At 40.9% G+C, this 12,579-nt stretch overlaps 1 protein-coding gene and 2 non-coding genes across 8 annotated transcripts; all 3 read left to right on the top strand.

Annotated features, from left to right (window-relative positions):
- The first annotated feature begins 2,726 nt into the window (after positions 1-2,726).
- LOC114669268 (polyubiquitin-B) lies at positions 2,727-5,166 on the top strand. 6 transcript variants are annotated; one of them, XM_028825503.2, is made up of 2 exons: positions 2,727-2,833; positions 3,704-5,166. In XM_028825503.2, the coding sequence occupies exon 2, from the start codon at positions 3,710-3,712 to the stop codon at positions 5,081-5,083; it is 1,374 nt and encodes a 457-aa protein (XP_028681336.1). In that variant the 5' UTR covers positions 2,727-2,833; positions 3,704-3,709; the 3' UTR covers positions 5,084-5,166. The 6 variants fall into 6 exon arrangements, with proteins under 6 accessions (XP_028681336.1, XP_051777537.1, XP_051777536.1 ...); XM_051921577.1 differs by lacking the exon at positions 2,727-2,833 and having other exon boundaries at positions 3,792-4,213; positions 4,898-5,166; XM_051921576.1 differs by lacking the exon at positions 2,727-2,833 and having other exon boundaries at positions 3,792-4,441; positions 4,898-5,166.
- A 992-nt stretch (positions 5,167-6,158) lies between these two features.
- Positions 6,159-6,231, top strand: trnar-ccg (transfer RNA arginine (anticodon CCG)). The gene has a single exon. It is a non-coding gene; the product is annotated as a tRNA-Arg (tRNA).
- A 4,155-nt stretch (positions 6,232-10,386) lies between these two features.
- On the top strand, positions 10,387-10,458 carry trnad-guc (transfer RNA aspartic acid (anticodon GUC)). Its single transcript has one exon. It is a non-coding gene; the product is annotated as a tRNA-Asp (tRNA).
- Positions 10,459-12,579: the final 2,121 nt, after the last annotated feature.

The following is a 12,579-nucleotide window of genomic DNA, read 5'->3' as shown; positions in this document are numbered from 1 at the left end:
CAGTATTGTCATCCTTTGCACACCTTCTTAAACCTATATCATCACTCCATCCATTTCACCTGCTTGTTGGTTTCAGGGCTGCTGTAATTTATATTGCTCAAGGCAGAAACCAGTCCCAAATGTGGTGCCAGTCTATTGCAGAGCTTAATCTCACACACACACACACCTACACATGTTGGGCCAGTTTAGGGTTACAAGTTAAGAGAAACTGAAGGAAAGTGTCAGGAGATCATGTGGTTTATTGGGAATAATTACTGCTTATCCTCTCGGGTGGATTATGGAATCAATTGTACAATACAAATGACATTTTTCAATTGCACACATTAGTTTGAACAGTTATGACATGGTGAAAAGGCACCATCATCCAGGGTATAAGCAGATGATAATGCAACATTAATGACATTCTGACCTGTCACTTATAGTACAACCTTTGCTGGCAGGTCTGTCGAGTGTGGAGCCACACACTCAGTGACATCTGTGTGAGGGTGGCACCGACTTTCAGTAGTCTGGGAATTCTGGGTATCAACCACTGTCTATTTTTTGCCTAGAGGTGCAGGTCCACAATGCTTGGTTGAGTATGGCACTGGACACTGCCATAACAACCAAATGACTCCATTTACTGATGGACAACTGTTTGTAAAAGTTATTTACTGTACTACCAGTCTTGGGGGGGTTATTACTCAATGGTTTTCCTGCAAGTTACATCTGCTTTGATGGGAGCAAGCATGAAAAAAGAAAATGTAGGCTGTACATTGGAGTGGCATCTTGTCTGGGGATAGTTTGTGTGTTGAAACTGATGCTGCCAGGATAGGCTGAGGCCCATGTGACCCATATTGCACAGGTATGAAAATTAAAGTACTGATAAAATACCTGTAGTGCTTTTGTATATTAAGGCCTTTAAACTTTGGTAGAAATGATCCATTATATATCTCAGGTTAAAGGAAGGTGGTTTAAGCCACAACATAGACCTTTCATTCTTAAAAGAAAATAAAGTCTGTCCAATTCTTTATTTTTGACAACTTTTATGAGTGATTTATCTTCTACAGCTGTCTCCTTTATTTCTGTTCCTTTTATTGAAACGATTATGGGTGTTTTTTCAAATTTTTTTATATTAATAATTTGTCTAATTTTATTTTAGCTTCCCTAGAGTTATCAGTATCATCATTGCAATCGTTGTGTCCCTTTGACTTTAGTGCTGCTCAATGCTTCATTCTCAGTGAACAAGTTTGGCTATTTAGGAAACATTGGTAACTCCATTTTCTAGAGGATATACCATAACACTCTATAGCAGGGGTGTGCAAAGTCATTCCTGGAGGGCCGCAGTGGCCGCGGGTTTTTGTTCCAACCCAGTTGTTTAATTAGAAAACAATCCTTGCCAATAATTACATTTCATGGCTTGTTAGCGCTTTAACTCTGCCATGTCAAGTCATTCTCAAATCCTAGATTTTTTTTCCCATTCTAAAGATATCATCCAAATATTTTGAAGTGTAAAACGGATGGGTAATTCTCAATCCTTCACTTTTTTCTCTTCTCTTTCCTTCCAAGTATTTAATTAAACCAAATAGTGCCTGATAAATACACACAGGCGTAAAGGGTAACAAGCAAAATGGAGAACTGCTGGTTTCTTTTGTCATTTGCATCTTATTGCTAATAAGGAGCAATTACAAACCAAGAATGCAGCTGTTTAAGACTTAAATAAGCAATAAGGGTTCAAAATCTTAACGAGGGAGATAACTAAAATGAAGCAGAAGTGTTTCTAGAGCAATTAGTGCTTCTTATTAAGCAATTGGGTTGGAACAAAAACCTGCTGCCACTGCGGCCCTCCAGGAATGACTTTGCACACCCCTGCTCTATAGATTGTACTGCTTAACTCTAGGTAACTACTGTTTACATTGGTAAATTTCAACAAAATCAAACAAATTTCTATTACATTCTAAATTAGGAATACTAACAAGCAATTCATCCAGGTTGTTCAGTCTGCACCTAGCAAGCAAAGGTCAATGGCTGCTCCGAGTGAGATGAATTTTCATACCGTTTAAGAACCGGAGGCCTTTGCCCAGAAGCTGGAACACGTTGGTGATTATCCTCAAGGCCAAAGTGAAGGCCAGAACATTTATATATTTATTTCCTACATTAATGTAAAGTTGTTTATGTATCTGAGCCCTCGAAATGTAAAACGTAAACGAATAAAAACAAACTTAATGGGAAATATCACACTTTAAATAATTGTTTTAACGAAGCATCCTAATCGTTGCCATTACCCTCACATTTTGTAAAATAAAATGGTGCCGATATTGACAAGACGTTTGTTTTTTCTTCATGGTGGCTCGAAATGCCTTCACCGAAGAATCATTAATAAATATGACGGTTTGACTTCTTTTTTTACCTCGTAAAAGAATGTGAGGGCCGTGAAACACATCCAGTCCGAGGAGTTGTCAACTCCAGCCCGCATTTTCGCCGCTACTGCTCTTTCCGGTAAACGTCTGCTCTCTCTGGAAAGTACTGGACTAGGCAGGCCTCATCACCGCCATACACCTCCGCCGATCGCGAGTCGGTCAAATAAATATATATAAATTATTTTAATTCCATCTTTGTCAACCGTAAACAAAAATATAGTTCATATTGCAAAACAAGTTGTTTAATTTCAATGTTTTCTTCTCAGTATGTTAGGTACTGCATGTCCAGTTAGTACCATGGGCGACGTCTGGTGGAAGGATACACGTGCCCCTTATAAAAACCGGTGCCTTTTGTATGCCGCAGACATTTTGAAATTGCATTGAGCGGATTCATTGTGAAGAGAATTGTACTTTGTCAGAGGCTTAATATTTAACACGTAAGGATATTTTTAGTTTTTAATTATATTGTTTTGTATCATTTTGAATTATATTCTCATTAATAAGTTTTTACGGGTGTAGTGAGCTTCTTAAATGTAAAGATTAAGCTACGCAGCTATTGTAGCCTTTTTTTTTTGGAAACGCGGTAGCTCGGAGAGTATGTATTGTTTTTTACAATTTTTGTTCCGTAGTTAAACCGAATACGCTGAAGCTTCGTTATTGAAATGGATTGCTGCTTTTTTAATACATGTGTAAAGTTTTTCTTTTTCTGGTGTGATTGAGGTTATAAATGCTTGGCAGTAGTAAATCGATTTGTTAATGTAATGTTAGATGCCATTTCCTTTTTTTATTGTCGCTGGGAGTTAAAAATATGATGGGGGGGGGGGTGTGTGGTTAATGTGGCTTGCAAGGGAGGGCAAAGCCTGCGCAGTGGGTGGAGCTACGTCTGATGGTGAGCGGGTTTGACGCGCCTAACAACTGGCGGTGTACATTGTAGGGAGGGTGTTGATGGTGTATGCAATTATAAACCTCTCTCATTTGATAAAGGGTAAATAGGAAACGGGTAATTACGTGCTGAGAAAATGTATTAAAGGCTTTAGATTGGTTGTGTACGCCTGCCGAAGGCGTTTTTTGGCAGATACGTTAGCGTGTGTATCACTTAACTCAATCGCATTGCTCGGTATATTTATTTCAGTTCAAATGTGCTTGCTGAGTGTTTAAGTAAAATTAAAAAGTGCCAAGTGTAGTTTTTAAATTGTATGTGTTCCCATTTGCTGGAATTTCTTTGACAGTCCGGATAAAAGTTGTACATGGTCTTTTCCTAACTTTGTTTATGATGGATAACAAACTGTTCATTTTGTTCTTTACAGACAGAAATGCAGATCTTTGTGAAAACCCTGACTGGCAAGACCATCACCCTTGAGGTTGAGCCCAGTGATACCATTGAGAATGTGAAGGCCAAGATCCAAGACAAGGAAGGCATTCCCCCTGACCAGCAGAGGTTGATCTTTGCAGGCAAACAGCTGGAAGATGGCCGCACCCTCTCTGACTACAATATCCAGAAAGAATCCACCCTGCACTTGGTCTTGCGCCTCAGGGGTGGGATGCAGATCTTTGTGAAGACCCTGACTGGCAAGACCATCACCCTCGAGGTTGAGCCCAGTGACACCATCGAGAATGTGAAGGCAAAGATCCAAGACAAGGAAGGCATTCCCCCTGACCAGCAGAGGTTGATCTTTGCAGGCAAACAGCTGGAAGATGGCCGCACCCTCTCTGACTACAATATCCAGAAAGAATCCACCCTGCACTTGGTCTTGCGCCTCAGGGGTGGGATGCAGATCTTTGTGAAGACCCTGACTGGCAAGACCATCACCCTTGAGGTTGAGCCCAGTGACACCATCGAGAACGTGAAGGCAAAGATCCAAGACAAGGAAGGCATTCCCCCTGACCAGCAGAGGTTGATCTTTGCAGGCAAACAGCTGGAAGATGGCCGCACCCTCTCTGACTACAATATCCAGAAAGAATCCACCCTGCACTTGGTCTTGCGCCTCAGGGGTGGGATGCAGATCTTTGTGAAGACCCTGACTGGCAAGACCATCACCCTTGAGGTTGAGCCCAGTGACACCATCGAGAACGTGAAGGCAAAGATCCAAGACAAGGAAGGCATTCCCCCTGACCAGCAGAGGTTGATCTTCGCAGGCAAACAGCTGGAAGATGGCCGCACCCTCTCTGACTACAATATCCAGAAAGAATCCACCCTGCACTTGGTCTTGCGCCTCAGGGGTGGGATGCAGATCTTTGTGAAGACCCTGACTGGCAAGACCATCACCCTTGAGGTTGAGCCCAGTGACACCATCGAGAACGTGAAGGCAAAGATCCAAGACAAGGAAGGCATTCCCCCTGACCAGCAGAGGTTGATCTTCGCAGGCAAACAGCTGGAAGATGGCCGCACCCTCTCTGACTACAATATCCAGAAAGAATCCACCCTGCACTTGGTCTTGCGCCTCAGGGGTGGGATGCAGATCTTTGTGAAGACCTTGACTGGCAAGACCATCACCCTTGAGGTTGAGCCCAGTGACACCATTGAGAACGTGAAGGCCAAGATCCAAGACAAGGAAGGCATTCCCCCTGACCAGCAGAGGCTGATCTTTGCAGGCAAACAGCTGGAAGATGGCCGCACCCTCTCTGACTACAATATCCAGAAAGAATCCACTCTGCACTTGGTCCTGCGTCTTCGTGGTGGCAATTAAAATGTGTCTCATAAGCACTTTCAAATTTAATGTTGGTTGTTTTCACTGTTAATGTTTCAATAAAGTTCAAGCATTCCTGGAAATTGTGTTTTGTGTTGCTGTATGTACACAATGGCATTGGGTCAGTTAAATTGTCTATATTAATGCAATAAACTTGTGCAAGGTAATAAAGTTTATTCTTGTCTCTCTTCAACCCCCCACACACATTTCCCCCCAAAAATTTTATAAATCCGGTTTCCTGTTCTGACAATATTCCACCAACGTGTATAAAACTTAACACGAGATGAGCCCTCAACTCTGAAGAGCAGTGGCAAGAAAAACTGCGTTGACTATGCTGCAACGATAGAAGCTATACTAAGGACGATGGGTAAAGGTGAAGTACCTATTACAAACCTACCAGGCGGCATTCGGTTTGTAAGCAATATTGGTATACAAAACGATCATACGGTATAGTTTTAAACGTATCAGCACCAGAAGGGGCTTTTTCTACAGCGTAATTATATACTGGGTTTCTTTAGTAACGTATATAAACACTATAAAGGAAGGGGATTCCTTCCTAGATCAACTATCCTCCATGCTACGCCCTGTCAGTGTTTGCTCACGAGTGTATATGCTGACCCCTCATGAGCTATATAAATGTAATGAATTATTATAAAGTACAAGTTTCCACCTTGAAGCGGGTACGGCAAAAAATCACATCCTGGTGCAAGTATACTTTGCAGAGCTGAAGCTTACACTTGTACATAAGCGGAAGAGCTTTGCGCCATTGAAAAAAAGGTAGAGCGTTAATTTACAAGCTTTAACGAACAAATACTGGCGAAATAAGTATTTTTTAATGGTAGCGAAAGTCTGCCGGTGTTTAGCGTGTCCTTCAAAAGATCACTTGGTCGTTTTGGACATGGGTCGGAGATCGTTTCATTTCGATAAGCAGACCAAGTTAAATTACCTGTGCAGAAAATTTGTCATTTAAGGTCTCACGTTTATTATAAAGTCCATTTTGTACTATATTGTTATTCAGAAGCTCCGCCCTTCAGGAACTGAACAAAGGCCCTTTGTCGAAAGACGACTACCGAGTGGCCCAGTGGCCTAATGGATAAGGCATCAGCCTCCGGAGCTGGGGATTGTGGGTTCGAGTCCCACCTGGGTCGTTTATTTATATTAGGACGCAAAAAGGAATTGAGCTAATTGGGTAAAAACAAGAAAAATAAGGCAGGAAGAACACGAATAAGAAGCAAACGGGGAAAAGACCCGGCGCATTACTTCCTGAATATATCGGCATTCTTTTACAGCAGTAAACGAATGTAGACATTACACGAAATTTACACACTCGGCTCTTTACATAATGAGCGAGTCGTCGTATACGTGATCGGACTGCTGAATGCCCTGATATCTTAGCGGTGTCCTACACGACAACAGCAGTGCACTGCATCTTTGGAGCCGCTGCGATTTAAGGTCTTTTTCATTCAAGGTAAACACAGCCATTAACCATTATAATATATACAGAAAGGGCTCTACGCTCGGGTGATATTTAAAAGTCATGACACAATTTACTGAAATTATATACATCCATCCATCCATTATCCAACCCGCTATATAATAATAATAATAATATCCTAACTACAGGGTCACGGGGGTCTGCCGGAGCCAAACCCAGCCAACACAGGGCGCATGGCAGGAAACAAACCCCGGACAGGGCGCCAGCCCATCCCAGGAAATTGTATACAGTGTAGTTTAAATTATTTAACACAAAAGGAGCAAAAGTTAGCAAAACCTTACAATTGTGGAATTCATTTTGCACGTATACAGGAGGACCAGACCCCTCATGGACTCCGTGATCATCAGAGGTGACTGTGTGCAGTGGGTGCAGACCTATAAATACCTGGGAGTGCAGCTGGATGATAAATTGGACTGGACTGCCAATACTGATGCTCTGTGTATGAAAGGGACAGAGCCGACTATACTTCCTTAGAAAGCTGGCGTCCTTCAACATCTGCAATAAGATGCTGCAGATGTTCTATCAGACGGTTGTGGCGCAGTGGTGTGCTGGGGAGGCAGCATACAGAAGAGAGACATATCACGCCTGGACAAACTGGTGAGGGAGGAAGGCAGGCTCTATTGTAGGCATGGAGCTGGACAGTCTGACATCAGTGACAGAGCAACGGGCGCTGAGCAGGCTCCTGTCAATCATGGAGAATCCACTGCATCCACTGAACAGGATCATCTCCAGACAGAGGAGCAGCTTCAGTGACAGCACTGACAGACTGAGGAGATCGTTCCTCCCCCACACTATGCGACTATGCGCGGGGGGGAGGGGGGGGGTTAAACATTAATATTATACAAAGTTATTGTCTGTCTGTTATACTGTACTGTTATCACTCTTTATTTTAATATTGTTCTTTATCAGTATGCTGCTGCTGGAGTATGTGAATTTCCCCTTGGGATTAATAAAGTAGCTATCTATCTATCTATCTATCTATCTATCTATCTATCTATCTATCTATCTATCTATCTATCTATAAAGGACTAACTCTCGATAGTGTTAATACTTTTACAAAAGTTCCAGATTCGACCTCAACTCAGTTCAAAAGTGGAATACTGGTGCTTTACAAACAGTAAAAGAAAGTGCAATTGGACACACTAATAATATAAAAATCTAAAAAACATTTAAATTCTGCCATCTCTCTAATGTGTTAATTCCACCAAGCATGAACTTTAGTAATTATACACAATCAGATGTCTTAATTATACTGTATATATTTTAATTTTCCTAGATAAAAATTATTCACAAAATGACTAGTCATTTACGGTTAAGTATAATTAAGTTATAATTGAAAACGTTGCTGTTAACGATGTTGCTATAAAGCGGAAAACACGGTAGAGCGACCCCTTTAAAGGGTGTGCTGAAAAATCGATTGCATCCGTAGTGGTTCAACACTACCACAGAGTATGAATGGAAAACGGTTTAAGGATTTTAGCTGAAAAGATTCCCGCCGGCAGTCTGCAGCTTCACTCTGTTGGATTCTTTAGATAAAAGGCCCTAAACCGATTCCCATTCTACACTACCGATCCGATCTATTTTCCACCACTTCCGTTTCAATGGGCGCTGTTCTGCGGTTTTCGCCGCTCTACAGCATCTGCGTGCAGAAACTGGCTGGGGCGTTTTTCTTTTTTTTCTTAGTAAATCGTTACGTTTAAAATATAGAATGCTGTAATTTATAATCGATGATAATCACATCGATCTCTACTCTCACTACCTGCTTGCCTGGCAGCAGTGTTTATATATAGTAAAATTGTACTGTAATGCTAATACTGTTGTCTAGGGCCTTCCCTGTCTATCACCTTTCACATCCATGTCTATTGTCACTGCCTGCTCGCCTTCCTGAGGCGTCTGTTGATTAATAAATAGGTGTAGCATTTTCATCTATTTTTTAACATAAACCGCAGAGAAAACACACTAATATATTGCTAATACTGTTATCTATCTGTCTAGTGCCTTCTCTGTGTGTCTTTTATACAGTATATTCTCCCTGTCTATCTATCCGTCTATGTGGTGGCTTCCCTTTCTGCCTATTACAGTATACTCTATCTATTGGCCTATCTATTATATAGTGCCTTGTCTGTCTGTCTATCGGCTTCTCTATCTATTATATTGTGCCTTCACGATTTTTTTCTGATAGTTTAATAATCAGTCTATTATAGAGTACCTTCTCTTTCTATCTAATGGCACATATGTCTTTTTATTATACAGTATAATGCCTTCCCTGTCTACCCATTATGCAGTGCTCTGTCTGTCTGTTCAGAACTTAAAAACAAGAACAATTGTTCATGTTAACTGCTGTCTCAATTTATAAAAATTATATTTTAAAAATACAATCCCACAGACTTATTGAAATTAAAAAATAATAAATGAATCACATGTAATTTAAATCCAGGCTTAAATCCTTAAAACAATAAAACATAAAAACTGGCTTTTGGAAGGATGAAGATATTACTGTTTTGATTGACTGACTAATTAATATATATAACAGTATTAGCAATATATATATATATATATACTGTATATAACTCATTTAACATACTTTTATGACTGGAAAAAAACGACTAAAATTGATATTGCTGGTTTTTTTTTTTTTAGCTTTTTTCCTCTCCTTCTTATAAAATTAAAAAGAAAAGCTTTCCCCCCACCTGGGAATCGAACCCGCGTCTTCATCGCAAAACAGTCCTGTGTCAACTAGTCATCGTTGTCCCCCGCTCAGCCAATCAAAACGCAAGCAGGACAGCTTTGCAGTGAAGATATAGGTTCGATTTCCCGGAAGGGTGAAAGCTTTTTTTTTTTTTTAACCACAAAAGGACGTACAATTTTATAAGGAGAGAAAAAAAGAAAGCACCATCAAAACTTTTTTCTTTCAGTCATAAAAGTGTTTTATATATATATATATATATATATATATATATATATATATATATATATATATATATATATATACACATAAATTAAGTAAAAGCTCTTTTTAAAATATTTTTTTTTAAATTCAGACTGCAATTAACATAAACAAGTGTTCTTATAGAGATTTACAGAGAGCACTATACAATAGACAGACAGGGAAGGTACTATACTGCAGTGCTAGAAAAGTTACATCAACCAGATAGAAGTCATCTGAGAAATGAGCTGGCATTAACAGCACGAGCGCCTATGAAAACGCCAACTCTACACAGTAGCACGCGCTTTTTCCAACTAGTGTGGCAAAAGACAAGCAGTCCTTTTAAGAACAGCGAGTCACCTTAAAGAGCCATGTAAAGAGCAGAGAATCCATCTATTCTGGCGCTCGTCGCTGACGCTACAATACTATATAATAAACAGAGATAGAAGCCATTAAGCAGATAGTCAGGGAAGACACTATATAACATGCATATAAAACTGTCAGAATAAAGCACGGAAGATAGATAACGGTATTAGCTATATATTACAGTTTTGTTATATTATTTATTAATTCATACATACATATAAACTCAGCGATATGTTTTAACAAAAAAGAAACCTGTTAGGTTTAGCATGGAAGTAAAAAGTAATTCTGTGCGTTGCATACTGAAAACAGTGCCTGTAACGAAAAAAATATCCGTAGTGGTTTAGCAGTAGCGTATAGAATGCAATGCTATGTTAGCGCCCCCTAAAAGGTTTTGGCGAAAAATATATTGCATCCATAGTGGTTCAACACTACCATAAAAGTGAATCGGAAATTTAGCTAAAGTGACTACGACTGCCGCGTTGGCGAAATTCAGAGCCTCAGGACAAACAAAACACCTCCTCGTTAGTATAGTGGTGAGTATCCCCGCCTGTCACGCGGGAGACCGGGGTTCGATTCCCCGACGGGGAGACTTGAAATTTTTTAACTTATTAATAAAATATGCAAAATCTAGCAATCCATTATTTATGAGAAAATCTTAATATTTGAAAAAGTCAACTTAATCACTACCATAAGACTAATATACAACCTTTAATAAGAATACAATGTCGACATTACTGATTTATAGGGTACTTAAGGTATGGTATTCGCTGCGCCGAGTTTCTTGCAGGGCGGCACGGTGGCGCAGTGGGTAGCGCTGCTGCCTCGCAGTTGGGTGATCTGGGGACCTGGGTTCGCTTCCCGAGTTTGCATGTTCTCCCCGTGTCTGCGTGGGTTTCCTCCGGGCGCTCCGGTTTCCTCCCGCAGTCCAAAGACATGCAGGTTAGGTGGATTGGCGATTCTAAATTGGCCCTAGTGTGTGCTTGGTGTGTGGGTGTGTGTCCTGCGGTGGGTTGGCACCCTGCCCAGGATTGGTTCCTGCCTTGTGCCCTGTGTTGGCTGGGATTGGCTCCAGCAGACCCCCGTGACCCTGTGTTCGGATTCAGCGGGTTGAAAAATGGATGGATGGATGGAGTTTCTTGCACACCTTCGCATACTATACTGTATTTTTTAACACGGCCACTGCGCGGCGCTGTTTATCACCTTTTTATCAGTTTTTTTTTTAAATGGGCCAAGTCGCGTCAAGCATACAGGTTAGATATCAGTTTTTTCGGCCAATCACTGCTAGGCTATATGTTTATGTTCAAGTCTAGGTAAGGGTAGCCAGCTATGAGTATTGTACATAACTGCTTCAGGGTGGTTTTGGTCAGAGTTTTCTGTTCTTTTATGGATACAGAGAATACTCCATTGGTCAGCAACTTTCTATCCCCACCCACCGAACTCTACATGGGTTTCTACCCTCTTTGCATGTCTACACAGCGTTTTCCCTGGGTACTGTGCTTCTCTTCTCACCTCCCCTAAGATATGCACATTTGGTCAGTTGTCAAATCCAAATTGTTTCCTGCGTGAGTGTGTCCATGTGTTGGCTGGTTTCCTGTACAAGGTTGTCTGTCACCTGCCCTACACCCAGGGCTGATGGGATAAGATTTAGAATTATGGGATCATAAATGGGTGCTGCTGCCTCATAGTGCCAGGGAGCTGGGTTCAGATTCTGGGCTGGACAGTATGATGTTTGACGTTAATCTCCATATTGGTGTGGGTTTTACGTGAGGCATTCTGATTTTTCTCCCATGTCCTGAAGATATGCAAATTGCTTAATTGGTAACTAGACTAATAACCAATTCATGATCATTTGCTTCTTAGACAGGCTCCAGCTCCATGTGAACTCTACATCAGATTCCTTGGGACAGAAACCATTCTTGACTAGGACAATAAGTATAAGGCAGAAACCAACCCTGGACAGGCATTGAAAATGTACAAGCTAATCAAACAGCCCAGAATTATTTTGTGTCAGACTATGCTGAAAGTCATACATTAACATCTTGATAATAAGATCAAATTCACAAAAGGTGTAATATAAAGACATGAAGGAGTAAGAGAGAAAATATGGAACACAGCTCTGACTAGGGCTGCACGATAACAGAAAAAATTATTATCACGATTATTTTGCTCAAAATTTTTATCACGATTAATAATGACGATTATTCCTTTGGTAAATGAAGTCTCTGACCAAAGCAGTGTAGCCTCGGCCAGTTATTCACAGATGCTGCCCTAATCATATTAGCTGCGTTGTCCGTTGTGATACACACAAGTCTTTCTTCCACCAAGCCCCAAGCGGACATCGCTTCTTTGAGGCCCACTGCAATAAACTCCGCTGTATGGTCTTGTGGGAAAAACGAAGTTTGCAAAAGCTTGCTTTTCATCTCAGACTCGCTGTCAATAAAATGAACTGTCAAGCTCAAATACGGTTCCGCAGTTCTGCTTGACCATAAGTCGGTCGTGGCAGCAAAATATTCAAGGCTGAGCCTGAGAATTTCTCTTTCTATTTCTTTTCGGCATTTCGCATACAGCGAGGGCAGCGCAACATTGGAAAAATGGTTGCGTGAGGGAATGCTATATCTTTTATCAAGTGTTGCGATCATTTTGTTAAACCCCTCACTGCTCACGGTGGTTATTGGACACATATCCTTGGCTATATGGTACGCGATCGCC

Source organism: Erpetoichthys calabaricus, chromosome 18 (genome assembly GCF_900747795.2).
Source record: "Erpetoichthys calabaricus chromosome 18, fErpCal1.3, whole genome shotgun sequence".
NCBI classification, from domain to species: Eukaryota; Metazoa; Chordata; class Cladistia; order Polypteriformes; family Polypteridae; genus Erpetoichthys; species Erpetoichthys calabaricus.
Note: the sequence above shows the minus strand (reverse complement) of the source record. Positions and strands in the feature narration are given on the sequence as shown.